Here is an 18944-nt window from a genome sequence, read left to right as displayed (position 1 = left end):
TGAAGAGAAATGCAATGAGCAGAGCAGTTATTTGACAATTAAGCAGGTGTTTCTAAAATTCTGAGTCACTGCTTTAGGGCTCTGCGCTCACCTGAATGCAAAAAAGGCTCTGCAGAGATAAAGTGGAAGTCAGAAAAAAAGGATTTAAAAACCCACGGAAAATCGGGAAAGTTTTTTCTGTTTGTTCCTGCGAGTCAACACAAAGCCTGTCATAATTTGGAATACATTAGAAAAAGCAAGAGAGGTGATAATCAATGTCTGCCAAGTCTGCCAGCCCTTACAGGACTGGTTTGAGTGTCTGAGGTGTGCGATTTAAAGGGGGTTTTGGGTGTTTTGTGCCTTTTGAGGTGCAGGCCCAGGTGCACCCTTGACCAATACAAAATCTATTCCCATTTCTCCCTGGCAGGGGAGCAGGACAATTGCTCTGATTCTGCACGGGCTGAGTGGAGCCCTAAATGAAAACTGCTGAAACATGGACACCTAGTGGAGACACCCAGCCCTTACTGTGCCCTTGCCAACTGGAATACACTCCCCAAAAATGAACTTTTGCTGCTCATCTGGCTGGAACCTGGAGGGTTTTGTGCCCAGCCCGGCGCTGAGGCACACGAGGTGAAGGTGAGGGAGTCAGGATTTGGCCAAAAGAGGCTTTGCCTCATTGAGCAGCTCACCCAGGGGACTGGTGGAGCAGAAAAACTAATGAGCCAGGCAGAAACAAATGGTTCTGCAGCAAAAGGTAAATAAATCTGGCACTGGAGCTCCAGGACTGGCTGAAAATCAGGGGGTTTGAGTGCCCTTAATTCCCCTGGAGTGGCCAGCTCAGAGCTTTGGCTTTGTTTCCAGGGGGAGAAGGGAAGCAGGGGCTTTGGGGAGGCTGGGTGCAGAGAAAATGAATGGTCACATCATTCTCAGTTGATTAATTAATGTGCACATCATTCTCAGTTAATTAATGTTCACATCGTTTTCTAATGCACCTGGAACGAAAATTGAGGGCAGGGAGTGACTGGGATGGGATGGGATGGGATGGGATAATGGGATGGGATGGGATAATGGGATGGGATAATGGGATGGGATAATGGGATGGGATAATGGGATGGGATGGATGGCATGGGATGGATCCTGCAAGAATTCCACATCCAAGTGTGTTTAACCTCCAAGAACACTCAGTCACTGTCCATGTCTGAAGCAAATACACCCATGCCATTCCCATCTCTAAAATCCTCTTTTCTCATGCTGTTCCCTTCGCTGCCACCCTCCTCGGGATTGCTGCTATTATGGGATTCCTCACTGGGTTGATGCTAGGCCAATATTTGACTTCTCTTTTTTTGTCTCCTGTGAAAACCATCTGAAACTAAGCAGAAACTAACCTTGATTTATTTCTTTAATAAACAAAATTAAGATGTTGCATGTTAATAAAAATGAAAAGTATTCCCTAGTTGTTGTTGGTTTTTTTTAAAGTTTCCAAAAACAGTCCCATATCTCTGTCAAAGTTAATGTAACCAGAATTTCCATGGGAATTTCTGTCAGTCTGGGGAAGCTGGAACTGGCTAATGTAAATAACTACAGCCCATCCTCCCACTGCTGTCTGCATCACCTTGTGAGAAAGAAAATCCAGAAAGGAGAGTGTCATCATGGGGGCTTTGTGGGTTACAACTCGGATGGGATAACAACATTTTACAGGAACATTCTGTCAAGGCCAAGCAGAAATTATTACAATGACAAATCATGACTTGAATTTCACGGGACTCCATGCAAAACCCTTTTATTTTTTGGCACGGATTCCAAAATTACCCAAAGACACTGTAAGAACAGATCATTCTTTTATGATTTTATGAGTAGCTTTCTACATGGGCAAATAGTTTTACAGGCTGACATTTCTGTTTCTTTTAATAAGCCCAAGCATGTAAAATATGTATTTAAGGAGTACCTGGCCTGTATGTTTTGGCTGAGGTAGGACTGAGAATTAACTCCCAACTGCCTCCAAAATCCCCAAACACTCAAAAAAACCACCCTGGATAACAAAACCCCCCTGTACCTTCCTGCACATGGCAACTCCATTTTACTGGGGTAGAAACTTCACAGCACAGCCACTCATTAATATTAGCTGCTAAATATTAGTTCATCTAATATAAAATGAGCTCCTATTTTATAAGGGGAATATTTCTTCCAAATGATTCCAGATGGGCTTCACAATGAAATGGTGCCTGTGGAAGGACACAAACCACAGGCAGGCTGAGAGCACAGCCCTGCAAATGTGGTACAGATTTCGGAGGAAATCACCACGTGTGTGGTCACAGGAGGAGTTCAAGGAGCCTGGCAGGGAGATCACATCGTGCCACTGGAACTGTTCCTCCACCAGGGCCTGAGAAATCCTGGGACAGCACAGAGCAGGAGCATCCTCCCCCTGGAAAGGCGCTGGGAGTTCAGAGGGGCTCCTGTGGATGCACTGGATCTGACATGGATACCACAACATATCCATATTTATATCCATATAGATTGGAATTTCTGGGGCTGGCAGTGCAGACAATGGGGCATTGAGAGTCAGGCAGCAAAGGCAACTGTGCCAGGGTTGAAGGGTTACAGCCACCGTGATTTAGGGAAGAGTCCTGTCAGCCTTGGCAGGAAACTGACATAGCCTTGGACCTTAATTTAATAATGCAATAAATCAGCCCAGGATCAAGAAATGCTGTGTGCAGTTCTGGGCCCTCAGTTTGGGGAGGACGTTGAGATGCTTGAGAGCATCCAGAGGAGGCAACGAGGCTGGTGAGGGGCTTGGTACACAAACCCTCTGAGGAACCCCTGAGGGAGCTGGGGTTGTTAACCTGGAGAAAAGGAGGCTCAGAGGTGATCTTATCACTCTACAACTCCCTGAATGGTGCCTGTGCTCAGCTGGGGCTGGGCTCTTTCTCCAGACAGCACTGACAGAACCAGAGCACACAGCCTCAAGCTACAGCAGGGAAGGGACAGGTTGGATATTAGGAAAAAGTTTTTCACAGAAAGAATAATAAAGTACTGAAATGCTTTTCCCAGGGAGGTGGTGGAATCACCATCTCTGGATGTGTTTTTAAAAAAAGACTGGACATGGCACTTGGTGCTATGGTCTGGTTGAGGTGTTGGGGCACAGGTTGGACTCGATGATCTTAGAGGTCTCTTCCAACCTCATTATTCTGGGATTCTGGGATTCTGTGAGCAACTGAATGCTGTGATTTAGAGCACTGGATCACCCAGGCAGCAGGGAATTCTCTGTTCCCGGGGCCATTCGCGGGCAGGAGGGCAGAGCCGGGGTGGCCGGGCAGGGGCTGCAGCCTGCCGGGCACGGGGAGCTCGGCTCTGCCGCACTCAGGCACGGCTGGAGCGCTCCGGGGAGCCAAAACCCACCCTGAAAACTGCCAGCAAAGGGATCTGCAGGGCTTTTAGCGCAGCCCCGCGTCTCGAGGCAGGATTCGCTTTATTTGCACTGTTCCCGAGTGTTTCCTTAGCCCCGGTGATGGACACGGTACAATGCTCAGCGCTGCCCTCGCTCACAGGCACAGCGCTGTTCTGCTCCTCCCGTACCCCCGTGGTCCTGCAGGACAATGCAGGTCTGTTCTGTGCACTTCACCTCTTCTAGACCGGCTGATTTCAGCCTGATGCTGTTGGATTGAGACACGGATTCTTACGCTGTGCCTCTCCCCGTGGCTCCTGACAGCAGTGTGACATTCCTGGCTGGCTGGTGACCTCGAGGGCTGCAGCTCAGAGCCTGTCACCGGGGTGCTGCCTGCTCGTCTGCTGCCTCATCATCAGCAGGGACATGCAGACACAGCTGAGAGTGTCTGCACAATTATCGATAGAAGGAATTGACAGATAAAAGAAACGTGGTGTGACTCATCCAAAGCTTGTCCTTCAGACAGCAAGTTCTGGCTGCAGCTTGATCTGGGCTTATCAGGGACGGGAGCAGATAACGGGTTGAAGAAACCGGAGTGTGAGCGAGTTAATTGAGGGGCTGGCCATGGGTTCTCTCCAAGGCTGCACACTGATAAAGAAATGTGAGTGGCCTGTAGCTCCTCGTGTTTTGTCTGCTTCTCCCTGCAGGGAACGCCTCATAGTAAATGTGTCTGCACAAAGAGAAAATCCAGACATAGCTAGCAGAGATAAACCCGCTTTCATTCAAGTGAGACTTGGTTTGACCAATTTAGAAGGGATTTTGAATCGAAGTGACATCTTTGATGCTGGGTCGCTTTCATTTTGTTGCCTGGAATATTTTAATTTGGGTATTTCAATGGCAGAGCTCTGAGAATGAACCTGAAGTTACCAGAGCATCTCTGTACTTTGGTGACAGGAGCACATCAGGCCCCTCTGAGGTTTGGCTTCAACACTTTTTGTGCAAATCAGCGTCAAAACAAATTAAAAGTCCTGAGCTGGTGTATCAAGCACACCTCTGCAGGCAATAACTGTAAGAACACAAGCTGAGTGTTCTCATGTTTCGTGCACTAATTCCTCTCTGGCCTTGTAATCACAATTGCCTGCCCTTTGGCTCACCATAAAAAAACAGGAGTGAGAGATAAAATACCTCCTAAGAAGGACATATCATTACAGCTTTTCATCCAGGAATTCCCTGATCTCTGCTGAGACTCAGAATTCTCTGCTGAGGCTCTGGAGCCAAATTGTCTCGATCCTCTTTGTGTGACAGCAGCACCTGCCAGGGTAACCTCAAACAGGAGCAGGTGTGTCCTGAGTGAAGGTGTGACCATGGCTTGGACAAGCAGGGCTCAAGCTGTAGAAAAAGAGATGCCAGGTCCCAAATAGTGAAAACGCTTTGTATTTTATTCAGGTGCTTTTATTTAATAGCTGCACAAGCCCGTCCTGCCGAGCTGGCTCTGAGCTGCGGGATCATCCTCAGCCGCCGGGACAGCGGTGCCTGGTCCCGGCTGGCCGCCGAGCCACGGGCTTTGTCCCGGAGCCAAATGAGCAGAACATTGTCCCTGCATCCCCACCGCGAACTAATCATCGCCGCGTGTGTCTCCTGCCGCTGCTCACGGAGGAGCTCATCGCTCACTCCAAAAGCTTCTCTCACTTTGGTCACACTAAAGCCGCCAGCGGCGCGTGATTCTTCCTCGGGAGGGACATCAGCGCATCCCGGCGGGGACATCACCGCATTCTGGCAGGGACAGCCCCGCATCCCGGGAGGGACAGCCCCGCAGCGGAGCCGGGAGCACATTCCCTGTCTGTCCCTGCCGGGAGCATCCCTCGCTCGGGGCCGGTAGCCGGGGCCGGGACACCGCGGCCTCACCTCTGCCAGGGCGGGACACCCGAGCGGGACCTGCACGGCGGGGATGGAGCGTGACCGAAACCTCCCCTGGACCGGGGATGGCGCGGGACCGAAACCTCCCCTGGACCGGGGATGGCGCGGGACCGAAACCTCCCCTGGACCGGGGATGGCGCGGGACCGGGGTGAAGCAGGACCGGAAAGCCCCGGCAGGCACCGGATCTCCTCTGGACTAGGACGAAGCGGGACCGAACCCCCAGACGAGAATGGAGCGGGACCGGGGATGGAGCGGGGCGGGACCGGACATAAAATGGGACCGGAGACGGAGCGGGACCGAACCCCGTGGAAGGAACGGAGCGGGACCGATGGGGGGGATGGAGCGGAACGGTGGACGGGGCCGGACGGGGAACAGACCGGGACCGGGAATAGAGCGGGACCGATGGGCGGGCATGGAGCGGGACCGGGAATAGAGCGGGACCGACGGGCGGGCATGGAGCGGGACCGATGGGCGGGGCGGGGCCGGGGCGGGGCCGGGGCGGGGCCGGGGCGGGTTCGGGGCCGGGCCGTTCTCGCGCGGGCTCAGTGCGCAGGCGCGGTGACGGCGCGGCGGTGACGGTGACTGTGACGGTGCGTGGCGCGCGCGGGCGGCGGGAGCGGCCCGGCTCGGTCTGTCCGAACCCACAGGGACGGGACACTGCCCCTCGAACCCACCGGGACACTCCGGGACCGGACACTGCCCCTCAGACCCACCGGGACACCCCGGCACCGCCCCGGGCTTGGTGCGGGTCTTGCATCAGGGCCCGGCCGTCCCAGCGGGGCTCCCGGGGCAGCCCTGAGGAGATCCGGGGCAGCCGTGAGGGGATCCTGGGGCAGCCGTGAGGGGATCCCTGAGGGGATCGCTGCCCGCCGTCCCTCGGCGCGGCGGATCCCGGTGTCAGGCGGAGAATCCCGCCAGCCGCGGCTCTCCTGCAGTGACCGAGCCCCGAGGTGCCGGAGCTGAAGGGAGCCCGGGATCGCCCGGTCAGCGCCGGTCCCGCACGCACGGCCCCGCAGTGCCACCCCGCGTTTCGAGCGCTGCCCCAACGCTCCTGGAGCTCACGCTGTTCGGGACGGCTCCTGTTTAAGCACTTGTGTGGTTTCTGCTTTTGTGCTCATTGCTCTGCTTTGTTCCTGGAGGTATTTTACTCCTTTATTGCTGGAGTTTCCTTCATGGGCTCTGCGCTGAGGAGCAGCCCTGCCTGTTCTGCAGGGGATGCCCCAGAGGCAGATCGGAGGTCTCCAGCACCCCTGCCTGTGTTTGTTTGGTGACAGAGTTGCAGAATTAAACCTGCGTTACCCTGCAGCATCCCCTGAGAATGCGCTGCTGTAGGAAGAGTCTTGCTGAAATACAGAAAAATGGGTAACCTTAATTCCCAGGTGCTAAATCTTTTCTTTCCATTTCTTAGGAGGATAAATTAAGACATGGCAGAAGCAGTGTTTCACCCCCCAAAAAGGAAAAGAAAAGTTTTCGAGTCCTACAAGGCTCCCTTTCCTGTGGATGTGGGGGGGAAGGATTTCAGACTCTGTCAGGCTGAGATCATTAACAACAATGTGATTGTGAGGAACCCTGAGGATATTGAACAGCTCTACAACAAGGTGCTGCACCCTGTTTGCACAATATTTGTAGTGTTTTAAATGCAGGTAAAACATAATACTGGTTCAAATCTGCTGCCTTTATCTTTCCTGCCCCTTCAACCTCCTGTGATTCTCCGTATTTCCCTTCTCTCCTGAAATCAGTACAAAAAAAAAAAAAGAAAATTTGTATCAAATGTGAAAAGTCTGTCATAGCCAAGCAAATTTTGGAACGAAGTGACATTGTGAGCTAAGAAAAAGCTGCAAAGCCTTCATGTTTATGTCTCTTTTCAACATTTCGTGCAACTTTTCAAAGCATTTTCTTGTTTTTAAAGCTCAGGGGGTTGAAATATTAATGTTTTATAAGTGCTTGTATAATTCTTTTAACTTCGGAGTGATTTATTCCTGTGTGAAACAAGCTGTGCTCAGGTTTTTTGTGTCTGAGTACCCTTCCAATGCAGTGGTATCTCCTTGGTTTCAGGTGTTGCTTTCAAACATTTGCTGGGAGGTTTTGGCTGACAGATATTTAGAATTCAGGAAAAAGACCCAACACTCTCCAGGCTAATGGGATTTAAACACTTGGTTAAATCAGGTGTTTAAAATACTGAGCCAGCAGCTAAACAAGCTGTAGCAGGGCTGACATGCTGCAGGAGTTGAGCTGTTTGTTCCAGCTGGTCTCAACATTCCCCATTTGGTCAGTGGGAAGAAGTTAATTTGTGTGCCATGAGCTGACCTGGGCTTGCTGTCCTTTGCAGGGCTATTTTGGCAAGGGGATCCTTTCCAGGAGCCGGCCGGTGTTCAGCATTTCAGATCCTCAGCTGGTGGCCAAGTGGAGAGGTAAGTGAGGGCTGTTTGTAGCTCAGCACTGCTCTGGGAGCTCTTCTCACCTTTCCCCACCCACTGAAGGTGTATTTGTATAAATTGCATGCAGAATAATTGCTGGATTGGATCAGGTGAAGGATATCTGTCTCTCCCCATCTCTCTGCCTAGGAGAAATCCAAGAGTTGAAATCCATGTGGATAATTCCTTAGTGCATTCTCCCAAACCTTCACTGAATTGTTGCTTGGGAAGACTGAAGTAAAGGGATCATCCTGGGGCTTTTTTCCTCTAATTTTCCTTGGGTTTAATCTGCAGATTTTGGTGTCCCTGAAATGATGAGGGAAGGATTGGTGAAGTTTTCAGTCTGCTTGGAGCCAGTCACACCCAATCTGCTCTTGGCTGTTTCTGTAAAACCTCACTTTTTACTCACCTCTGCCATGACAGTGAAGTCCCAGAGGCCATCACTGGATTTTATCCTGTCCCTCCATAACTGTCTGGAGAAAAAAGTGTATTTAATTCTTCTCTGCGCAGGCTGTTACATTTGTATCTTTCCTGGTTCTGCTGTGTCCCTGCTTGAAAAGTGGGACCAAAATGGCTTTGAGGACTGAAAATGGGGACAATTCCCAGGCTGCAGATCACCCCAGTGACCAAAATCACACAAAACCATCTTTATATTGATGAAACAATGTATGGTTTTTCTTTACACAGGTGTCAACACAAACATGCCCATTATTACATCTCAAAAGTAAGTGAATTTGCTTTTTTCTTGGTGTTTTTAAGAAAGAAATTGTTGTGGTTTATATTTCTCACACTGGGTTTCAGGTTGCTGGCTGTATAAATAATGAGGGTGACTTGCTTCCATTTCTTTTCTCATCATTTCATTTATAAATCACTTCAGAAGAAGTAGAGGTAGGGTAAGGGGTGATCCTCAGGGTGGTTGTTCATGTAAGCTTGTAGGTGTTGATTGCTGGATAGAAGCCAAGGCTGAGTGCATGCACAGAATGGGTAATTAATTAATAACAATTACAAGCAGGTGAGGAGCAGGAAAAGAAGTTTCTGGGGCAGGCTATTTAAAATATCTCTTCCATTTCCATATTGGGTTTTTATGGTGTAGCTGAAGCAGCTCTTGAACTTTTACAATACTTTGGTATTTTACCTTTTTTAAGTCTCAGTTAACACTGGTAGTTTGTACACTTGGCTAAACAGTGTTGGACCACATTTTTTTTTTTTTCTGCTTAAATATTGTATAAACTATTAAGCATGTGCAGGTGAGTCACTCAATTATATGATAACTAAAGAAATTTACTTGAATTTGAAAATTATGCTCCTGCAGCCCTCAATTTTAGGTAAGAAAAGCAGTAACCATATTATTTCTAATGCTGCTACAGTTACAGCCACTTACAGATGCTGAGCATCAATAAAAGTGTGATTTTATTGGTGCACAAAATGCTCTGCCTCTGTAGAGACCTGCAAGTGCAAATTAAATGGTAATTAAATAATAGGACAGAGAGGAGTGTCCTTTATATAACAAAGAGCAGAGCCCTGAATTATCCAGCTTTATCAGGAGCCTGCAGGGGGACTTGTGTTTGTGTTGACACATGGAATTTGCATTTAATGTCCTTGTTCCCTGGGCTGAAATTGCTGTCTGAGGATTTTGTTCAGGGAAATAAAAAATGCTGTGCAAGATTTTCACCTTCACAGAGTGAAGAGTCATGTTTCAACTGACTTAATGTTATTTTAATAACATTAAATGTTATTAATAATTAATTAAGGTTATTTTCCAAGAGAAGGAACTGAAAAGGCACTATGATTGAAAGCTATTAGAAATAGTAGCTGAAAGTTGTAAATATCTCAGTGGTGGGATTGTTGTCATCTCTCAGGGATATAACTGAGGGGTTTGCTTCCAAAGGGTGGTTTCTGCTGGAGAATTTTCCACTGGTGTTCTGCTGTGCCATTGCTGTTTCCAGGGCAGTTAAAGCAGAGTTTTGCAGCTCCTGCTCTCAGTCCCTGTGTATAAGCTGAAGTGTGAGGGCTCTTGTTCCATGTTTTAATCCTGCAATTCCAATCCCAAATTTGTGGGGAACTCAGGCTTAAGGCTTTCATGGGAGAAGGGACTTTGTGCCTGGTGAAGCTGCTGCTCCTTGAACCTGCCCAGCAGCTTGGCAGGGCTCAGCAATGCTGTTTGCTGCCAGGGAAATTGAAAAGGCCAAACAAAGGCACAGCAGGCAGCAGAATCCTGGTGTTTATGAGGCTCCCTAAACAACTGGAGCCCATTGCATCGATCCCATTGGTGCCCACAGCTGCTGGGGGTGTTTGTGCACTGTGCTGAACCTTCTGGGGTTTATAGTGTTAATTCAGGGGTGTGGTCCCTGGCATTCCTCATGTCTGTGTTCCCCAGGTACCAGCGCCGTGTGCAGTGGGCTCAGAGTGTGCTGCAGGAGCAGGGCCTGGACAGCAGCTCCATCACCACAATCCTGGAGAGTTACACCGAGCCCCTGGGGCTGCCCTTCTGCAGAGGGGGTGGGGCTGCACAGACCGGGGACAGCTGCACCACTGAGGGCCCAGGAAATGCAGAACTGTGCAGGAAATCTGCTGGCAGAGAGGGAGCCCAAAGGCCTGAGGGTCAGAACCAGCGCTCCAAGGAGGGAGGAGATGCAGCCCTGGATCCTGGGAGTGCCTCCGGGGAGCAGGAGCAGGGGCATCCCAGGGAAGTGGCTGAAGGGCCCTGCCACAGGGACCCTCCTGTGCTCTGGGGCTGCGAGGGGAAGCAGAGCCCTGAGCAGAAGGCTTGGGAGGGGATGGACTCCAGGGAATGTGCTCCAGAATATGTGCTGGTGCAAGAGGAGGAAGGCAGCTCCTGTCCTGAGGATGACTCCACTCATGCACAAGAAAATGTAAGAAAAATTATCTAATCTTTTAGACAAAGCTACTTTCAGAATTCAGTATTTTTTCCAGTTCAACATTTTAATAATAGTCAATTTTTCTTGTAGCTTGTCAAGAAGGAAGTATTAGTATGCAGAAAAAACCCATTTAGGATTTTTGAGTACTTACAACTCAGCTTGGAAGAGGTATGTGTCAAGCACAGTACAAGTTAGTTTGCTTTTCATCTGAAGAAGTAAACCTTAATCTGTGTTACACTGTCATTTAAAATATGTTTCTTAAATACAGGGTTCTGTGTCTCCTAAGTACCTGGATTGTCTTAGTCATTAAACTTAGCTTTAATATGCTGTGATAATTACATGAGATGGTTAAAAAATAGAGTGCAATTCTATTTGCTTTAGGTGAGTAATCCCACTGACACAGAGAGCAGTAACAGGACTTGAATACAACATTTATATGAATCCTGTTTCAATGCTGCTGCTTCTCATTATATTTACATGTCAGTTTTAACACCATGCCTTCAGCAGGGATGACCCTGTAGAAAATTAATGAATGAAGCCTTTGTTCTTGCAAGGCTCTGTGTATAAACTGCAGGAGGAGTGTAGCTGTCAGTTAAATTGCCTCTGTTTGTTTTTTCAGGCTTTTTTCTTGGTGTATGCCCTGGGATGTTTAAGTATTTATTATGGTGAGGTAAGAGACTGGATTAATTTGGATTACTGGGGATGCTTTTTCTCTGGATATGGTTTGGTCTGAATCTTCAGCTGTATGGCAGTGATTTGTGCTGTTGATTCTGGAGGAGGAAATCCCAAACACAGGAACTGGGAAGATTTTCTTACAAGTAATGGTATTTCTGTTTAGGAAATACAGGTCTGAAAGCTTTAAGTTTATCAAGACCAATATAATTAAGCACTGTCTGTCTGCAGAGAAAGGATTTTTGTTGTAACTTAGGCAGGAAATACAGGAGAAATAATATGGTAAATAATCACACCTGAGATGGCAAAATTCCTTGGAGTTTTAAGCATTAATTCTGTCAAGCTATTATTACTGTAATGCCATAAGAATGCAAACCTGTGCTTTTAGATGAAGATTTATCAGCCTTTCCTTCAACAGGGGTGTTATGGGACTGATTGTGAACTGCCTAAAAGAGCCACTAAGTGGAGCAGCAGGTTCCTGCCTTGAATCAGGGGTTCTGTTTTACTGTCTGTAGTTCCTGCTCTGTGCAGCAGCCTGTGGTATTTATGTGGTATTTGTTATTTGTGGTGCTGTGCAGCAGAGCATGGCTGGTTTATCTCAGTGCAGTGACCATGCTGTGTGGTTTGCAGGAGCCCCTGAGCATCGTGAAGCTCTGGGAAGTGTTCAGTGAGGTGAAGCCTGATTTCAAAACCACCTACATGGCCTACCACTACTTCAGGGGCAAGGGCTGGGTGCCCAAGGTGGGGCTGAAGTATGGCACAGATCTCTGTGAGTACCTCCCCAAAAATGGGATCATTTCCTGCCCACCCCTCCTCCAGGCAAGGCAGAACTCCAGAGAGGAGTTCAGTGAGGAGCTGCAGGACTTTAGCAGCCTTTGCTGCTTGCAGTTGGCAGAGGACATTTGGGTTAGCAGGGAAGTTGGGATGTGAGTGGAAGGGAACATCCCATATCCAGGAGGTGAACAGACAGCTTGGAAGGTCTGGTTTGCTTCATGAGGTTCATAATTCCTACAGGATTGCACTGAAATTCCCTTCCCAACTTTCTCTGTCCTCTCCTAAACCCATCTGCTGCAATGTTAACGTAACACTCTCTAGAATAGCAGGTTTGAGTCCAGATCCCAATCCCCTATAAAGTTCATGCACCTCATTCATCCCATTTAAGAGAAGCTGGACTTCTGCTGAACTCACTGCTAGGACTGTTTCTTTGTGTGGGGTTTGGGGGAGCTAGAGAATGGACTTGGCTTTTTTGTGTTATTGGTTGGAGATTTAATATTACAGAAGTAATTAGTGGTGTCCTTGCTAAAGAGCCCAAGAGCTCCATTTGGCTCCTGTCAGCGTGAGCAGAGCCTGTTATTACAGCAGCACATGCACTGAATCAGGTGGTTTTGGATGTGTGCAGCCCAGCAGGTGTTTTAATGCTGCTGAAGTGGTGACACAGCCTGGGAGTGTGCTGAGCAAGTCCTTTAGGTCAGGGCATAGCTCTGGCTGAATTCATCATCCCTGCCAGAAAATTCCATCCTTAACTCTTTCCTACAACAATTGCTAATTCCTCTGGTTCTTCTGCCTTACCTTTGACCTGCCCTGCCCTGAGTCACTCTGCTGCTCTTCCCTCTCTCCACTTGCTGGGACAACCTAACTCTGAGCAGAATTCAGAAGAGCTGAAGTTTTTTTCTTGTGTAATTAGAATTTACAGAACATTTGACAATATTGATGGGCCCTGGTGTTAAACCCATTTTAACTCTGATCTGACTGAGGTGTTTCTCTCTCATTTCAGTGCTGTATCGGAAAGGGCCCCCGTTCTACCATGCCAGGTTTGACACTCCTCTTTCTGGCTCATTTCTTTAAGTTACATTTCACTCACACCAATTGAGCATCTTCACCGGTTTAGCACGTATTCATCACTCAAAATACATTGTGTTCACACTGGGAATGTGAAAATCCTTTCAGCAGAGGAGCTAAATGACACCACTTCTTTGAATGTAAATAACAGGCATTCAAAATCACAGGCTGCAGTGAATTTAGTACTCATATGATGATGGACTCAGGAAAATAATTGGATTTTGTAATACTGACTTAGAAAAACATGTGATCTGGGTAACTTATGTAATTTGGGAGAACTTTTAAGGGATGATAATTGTCTTTATTTGTTGGCTAGTCGGGTTGAACTCCTAGGTAATAAATGGGTTATAAATGTCAGCTTGGCATTAACAAGGGGAATGCTACAAACATCAGAAGGGTGGGGAGGGAAGGCACCACTGGGCACATCCACAGCTTCAGTATTTCTCCTCTTTTCCTTATAGAAAAACTCAGTTTCACAGCTTGCAAGCTGGCAGATTGTTTAAGGCCAGTTTTTAGCCCGTAGTTCTTGAGTTGTCCTCAGCAAATTCTGGTTTCCTTTCTGTGACTTGTCCTGGCTGCTGTGTTTTCCAGTTACTCTGTCATTGCTGAGTTGGTGGATGATAATTTTGAAGGTTCCCTTCGCAGACCCCTCAGCTGGATGTCCCTGTCTGGGCTGAACAGAACAAATGCAAATGCTTCCAAGGTACAAATTCAGGGTAAAACCAGCTTTGGGATTATAAAGTTTGGCTCCAAAGGGCAGGGACTTGGAGTGAGGCTGGGAAGAGAATCCTTCTGCTGAACAATATGTTGATCTCCCAGTGGGAGAGAAGTTTCCTTTGTCAATATCCAGGTGAATCCTGGGAGAATTGTTGTTAAATAATAATAATAATTATGAAAGTTCTGCCACTTTTAGGAATGTTAGAAGTTGTGTGAGGAACAGCAAGACCTGAGCGACCCTTGTTTCCTGATTGCCCCTTCTGTTTTTAAAGCCCTTTCCATCTCCCAGGATTTTCCTTTGAGCAGTGAGACTGATATTTCCCTGAGATTTTCAGTGTGAGCTCCACAGTGCCTCTGTAATCCCCTGAGATTCCTGCGTTTCCTGGCTGCCCACAGGAGCTCATGCTGTGCTACTTGATCAGACCTTCTGACATGACTGCAGAGGAGATGGCAACCCCAGAGTGCATGAAGAGAATCAAGGTTCAGGTGAGTGGTTCCTGCCTTTTTACAGCTCCTTGAGACAACTGTGCCTTCTTCTTTGCCTTGATTTGGGTTTTGCACATGTGCCTTCAATAAAATTAAATTCCTTCATGCCCCAAGTCATGCAAAGTGCTTTGCAGGATCTCTGTAAGCTCAACATCTCCTGTCTGAATGGGAATGTTGCTGATACTGTGCACGTAAACATTTAGGGATTCCTAAAACCTGTGGAGATGGCAGGGCTAAGGTAAGGTCAGAAATAAAAGGGGGAAAGTGTGTGAGAGTTCAGCTGTCCTCAGGAGCAAACAAAGTCATCTAAAACACCTCAGTGGCCACATAACACATCAGTTTTACAGACCTAGTCCCCATCCCTCACTGATTTTCTGCAGCTTTTGGGGTTTTTCCTTCCTAATTGCTGGCCTTTATTTCAGGAGCTGATCGTGTCTCGTTGGGTTTCCTCCCGTGAGCGCAGCGAGCCCGATGAATTTTAACTGACTGCACAAGGAAGCCTCTTTTGTTAAAAACCACTTCTTGTTGGTTTTCACCTGATCTCGTGATGAACTCTTGGCCCAGAACATTTTCTACCAACACAGAAATGGTGTGTATAAATGCTGTTTAAAATGAGGTGTATCATGTTTACTGGAGAGAATGTTTTACTGAAAAATGTACCTGAACAGATGAAAAGCTGTGTCCCAACTCAAAAGATAAAAAGGTGCATATTTGAGTGGTGGATACACTGCAGTCATTAAGAACAGTATTTCTGATATTATGGCAGCACAAACCTGACTTCACAGTCTTGGATTTGGGGAGAGGTTTGGTTGTTGCAGCTGGGACTCTGGAACGAACTTCTGTAATCACAGCTCAGAACTGAGGAACTCTTCCCAGAATTTAAATTTATTCTGGGGCCTGGGCACCTTTCCCCCTCTGGGTGAGAAGTGTTTGTTCCCTTGGGATTTGCAGCTTCATATTCAGGTATCTGAACTCCACCTTGGCTTCTTTCCTTTACCCTGCAGTTCAGAGTGGAAAAAGAAATCTGACGGGCAAAGAGGCTGGATTTATTTGTTGGTAGATTTATTAGTAATTAAAGGAAAGGAAATTAACAGCCAGACAGGGATGGGATTTAGCAGCACACCAGTATATGTTCCCTTTTTTCACTCATCAGTAAACAAATGTGACAGAAAAGGCCATTTTGGTTTGCTACAGCTGAAGTTCCCACAGTTCATTTGTAAATCCCTGAACTCCACAGCAGTTCTGATTTCTGGTGTGAAGTGTCTTTGCAGAACAGAGCACACAGTGAATTTAAATCACAAAACATTTTTCCACAGGAATAGTTCCCATGGAAATTCTCTGAGCTGTGTACATCGTGTGTGGGTGTAACTCCCTGAAATGCACAAGCTCAGTATCCTGATCCTCCCTGAGGTACAGGGTGAAGTTAATGGTGTTTTTAACCACATTAAACCTTAACCCCTGAGGTGGAGCCCCACGCCTTCCTTTCCCATCGCTACTCCAGCAGGCTCTGGTTTCTATCCACGCTCTCCTGCTCCTGCTCAGCCAAGGGCACGATGTAGACATCCCTGGTAGCCAGCTGCTGCTGCAGCCTGAGGTACCGCGCAGCCTCCCGGCTGCGGGCCAGCAGGAAGCGCTCGGTGAACTCGGCTTTGCTCAGGGCGGCCCCGCCCCCGCCCTGCCGCACGCGGTTGATGAAGGCCAGGGCGAAGGTGTAGCAGTTGTGCTGCTGCTCCTCGTACCTGGGGAAACACCCCTCAGCAGGGCAGTGCCACTGACCAACCCCCTCAGCAGGGCAGTGCCACTGACCAACCCCCCTCAGCAGGGCACTGCCATCACCAACCCCCCTCAGCAGGGCACTGCCATCACCAACCCCCCTCAGCAGGGCACTGCCATCACCCAACCCCCTCAGCAGGGCACTGCCATCACCCACCACCACTCCTGGGGAGTGTTTACTCCAGGAATACTCCCCAGTTACTCCCCCTCCCTCCCAGTGGTTCCATGTATTCCTCACAAGTGGTACCTCCCAGCCTGAACTCTGAGTGTAAAAGTGAGAGCTGCAAGGCTTGACCAAAAGCAGTTCTTATTTTTTATACTTCTTTGGCTTTTACCTTGTTAACCTTTGCTCTTCCAGCTATTGTTAGCAGCCCTTTCCTGCAGCCCCAGAGTTAATTGTGTGCCACCACGGGTGAGTGGGAGCTCGTTTCAAATCCTATCAGTGATTTCTCTACCACCCTTCAGTAAGTGAAAAAGCTCTCAAGAAAACCAGATTAGGCTTGGCCTGAACCCAAAGGAGTTACAGGAGTAGTTCAGTGCAGTTCCTGTCCACTGAAAAAATCAGCAGAGGATTTAATTAAGAGTTGTTTTCAGTTCAGTGGTCACTGGTGTGATTGTGGAAAAATGTCACTGTCAGGAGGTGGAAACCAGGGAAAGCCAGGAGAAGGGATGCACACATCTCTGCCCTTCTGCCAGTGATCTTTTGATGTCAAGGCAATTTTAATATTGCTGCGAACTGTAAAAGTGACACAAGTTCTGTTGGTTTTACCAGCTCTGTAAGCATTAGAAAATTTGATTTTGAGTAGAATTTTTATCTTCTTTAGGGGGGAATGTTTGATCCCTGAAATTTTACAGTCAGCACATACAGAATTGCTAAAAAATGCTTTTGATTTGATGGGGTTTTTTTCTTTCCTATTATGGTTGCATTCATTCAGTGGCACCCAGGCAGGCTCTGTGGTAGAGCTTCTCTCACTGAGGGACAATCCCAGGAGTGCTGCTTTCCTGGAGAGCTGCTGTGTCACCACAAGAGCAGAAATCAGCCTGCTTTCCATTTCTCACTGCTTACTTCAAATGGGGCAAGAATCCATCACTGTGCTCAGCCTTTAAATGCAAACGCACCTCAAACTGCTAGGAAAATAATTATGGAATTGTGCCTGGACTTTAGTACTCAGCAGCATGCAGGTAATGGTTCATTGAACTGGGACTTTAATGCAAAATTCCCTAAAGCCACCTCTTGCTTTAGAGCTTTTATGTTCCAGCAGCTGAGTTTTACTTCAAGTTCAGAACATTCTGTGCAGCCAGGCCAGGCTGAGGGTGTCCTGAAGGCTCTGAGTGACCCCAGACCCCATCCCAAACTCACCCCAGCTGTTACCCACACACCTGTGAGGGAGCCAGGCCTCTTCCAAGGAGAATTCCTCCAGGAGGCTGTCCCACTGCTGCAGGAGCTCCCACATGTCTGGCTGCACCAGGGGGATGCTGATGCACTGCTCCCAGCCACTGCCATCCCTGTGCACGCCCTCCTGGTCATAGTTGTACACCACACCTGCAAACACAGCAGTGGGCTCGTGGGCAACACACACAGAGCCCTTCTGGGGCTTTCTTCTGACCCCACTTCCCACCAGCAGGGTAGGAAATGCAGCCCTGGCTTCCAGCAAAAACCTGGTCTCATTCTCACAGCATGGTTTGAAAAAAGGGTTGGCTCTTAAACAATCAGAGCAACTGAAGGGCAATCAGGCTTCATTTTTAACCCCCAAAGGAGCCTGGCTTTGTTTGAAATATACATCTGAAATGATGTTTTGCGGGGCCTACTCTAGGTAGAACCCCAGAGGATTTTTAATGTGGCTTTTAAAAATGTTTTTTAATTAGGGGTGTTTTAGAATTAATTGAGTTTAACATAGTTTTTGCTAAACTGTAATTCCTTCAAAGCAAGCTTAGCCTTTCATTCAGGGGTGGAAGGCACCTGTTTATTCCATTCAGTGCCCGTTTAATGCATTCAGGGGAACAGATCTCTCTGGAGCTGTGCTGCAAGGTGAGATCATTCCCAAAGGCCCCACGCCGGGATATTCCGAGCTGGAATGCCCGGGGCAGCAGGGCTGCCAGCAGGGGTGGCTCCTGGAGGGGGCAGGGCCCGCAGGTGCTGCTCACCCTGGGAGCTGGTGATGCCCACGTGGAGGTCGCAGTGCCCGTCGTAGGCGCTGCAGGAGGAGCAGAGCGGCTGCTGAGGGACAGCGGTGTCCGGTACAGCCCGGCAGAGCTGCCCCGACACCCGCAAAGGGGACTGCGAGCCCTGGCCCGGCCGCTCCCCTCCCCTGCCCTTCGTGTTCCCCTTCCCCTTCTCTTCCCATTTCCTTCCCCTTGCCTCTGTCTTCCATTCCCTTTCCTTCCCTTTCCTTCCCTATTGCCTTTCCTTTCCCCATCCATTCCCTTCCCCTGCCCTTCTCCCTCCCCATTCCCTCTCAGTGCCCGCCCCTTTCCCATCCCCTTTTCCCTCCGATTCCCCTCCCCTTTCCCTCTCAGTGCCCGCCCCATTCCCATTCCCGTCCCATTTCCCTGTCCGTTTCCCATTCCCATTCCCCCTGTCCCGCTCCGTTCCCGCCATTTCCCCTCACGCCCGTCCCCGCTCCCGCAGCGCCCCCTTGCGGTTACTCCAGGAAGGTGCCGCGGGTGGGCCTGATGAGGAAGGCGCGGGGCTGCCCGTGGCCGTGCCGGAAGGGGCAGTCCAGGCGGACAGGCGCGGCGGACAGCCCGGCGGCGCGCAGGTCCCCTCCGCACGCGGGGCAGCGCGGCGGCGCGCGCCGGCAGTACAGGAGCGCGCGGCAGTGGCGCACGCGCAGCACCGCCATGGCCCCGGCGCGCCGGCCAAAACCGTCCGGCCGGAAACGCGG

General features: G+C 49.0%; 2 protein-coding genes across 6 annotated transcripts; one reads left to right on the top strand and one right to left on the bottom strand.

The window, feature by feature from the left end:
* The first annotated feature begins 5802 nt into the window (after window positions 1-5802).
* TSEN2 (tRNA splicing endonuclease subunit 2) lies at window positions 5803-14901 on the top strand. 5 transcript variants are annotated; one of them, XM_059856126.1, is made up of 12 exons: window positions 5803-5869; window positions 6688-6877; window positions 7609-7690; window positions 8381-8417; window positions 10071-10566; window positions 10663-10740; window positions 11192-11242; window positions 11875-12013; window positions 13019-13055; window positions 13675-13786; window positions 14197-14286; window positions 14709-14901. In XM_059856126.1, the coding sequence occupies exons 2-12, from the start codon at window positions 6704-6706 to the stop codon at window positions 14766-14768; spliced, it is 1356 nt and encodes a 451-aa protein (XP_059712109.1). In that variant the 5' UTR covers window positions 5803-5869; window positions 6688-6703; the 3' UTR covers window positions 14769-14901. The 5 variants fall into 5 exon arrangements, with proteins under 5 accessions (XP_059712109.1, XP_059712112.1, XP_059712111.1 ...); XM_059856128.1 differs by having other exon boundaries at window positions 5867-5908; XM_059856127.1 differs by lacking the exon at window positions 5803-5869 and adding an exon at window positions 5897-6021.
* A 426-nt stretch (window positions 14902-15327) lies between these two features.
* Window positions 15328-18902, bottom strand: MKRN2OS (MKRN2 opposite strand). The gene is made up of 4 exons (XM_059856131.1): window positions 18706-18902; window positions 18205-18254; window positions 17440-17602; window positions 15328-16025 (listed from the first exon to the last, which is right to left on the bottom strand). The coding sequence occupies exons 1-4, from the start codon at window positions 18900-18902 to the stop codon at window positions 15779-15781; spliced, it is 657 nt and encodes a 218-aa protein (XP_059712114.1). The 3' UTR covers window positions 15328-15778.
* Window positions 18903-18944: the final 42 nt, after the last annotated feature.

Source organism: Haemorhous mexicanus, chromosome 11 (genome assembly GCF_027477595.1).
Source record: "Haemorhous mexicanus isolate bHaeMex1 chromosome 11, bHaeMex1.pri, whole genome shotgun sequence".
Taxonomy (NCBI): Eukaryota; Metazoa; Chordata; class Aves; order Passeriformes; family Fringillidae; genus Haemorhous; species Haemorhous mexicanus.
This window is presented reverse-complemented; position numbering and strand designations above follow the sequence as displayed.

What these genes read in the sequence shown, in the direction of transcription:
- TSEN2 (XM_059856126.1), top strand. Translation starts at nt 6,704, where the DNA reads ATGGCAGAAGCAGTGTTTCACCCCCCAAAAAGGAAAAGAAAAGTTTTC. An exon ending in TAAGTATTTATTATGGTGAG is followed by an intron (nt 11,243 to 11,874) that starts GTAAGAGACTGG and finishes TGTGGTTTGCAG; the next exon opens with GAGCCCCTGAGCATCGTGAA. An exon ending in TGAAGAGAATCAAGGTTCAG is followed by an intron (nt 14,287 to 14,708) that starts GTGAGTGGTTCC and finishes CCTTTATTTCAG; the next exon opens with GAGCTGATCGTGTCTCGTTG.
- MKRN2OS (XM_059856131.1), bottom strand. Translation starts at nt 18,902, where the DNA reads ATGGCGGTGCTGCGCGTGCGCCACTGCCGCGCGCTCCTGTACTGCCGG. An exon ending in GGGCATCACCAGCTCCCAGG is followed by an intron (nt 17,603 to 18,204) that starts GTGAGCAGCACC and finishes CTGTGTTTGCAG; the next exon opens with GTGTGGTGTACAACTATGAC. An exon ending in GAGGCCTGGCTCCCTCACAG is followed by an intron (nt 16,026 to 17,439) that starts GTGTGTGGGTAA and finishes GTGTTTCCCCAG; the next exon opens with GTACGAGGAGCAGCAGCACA.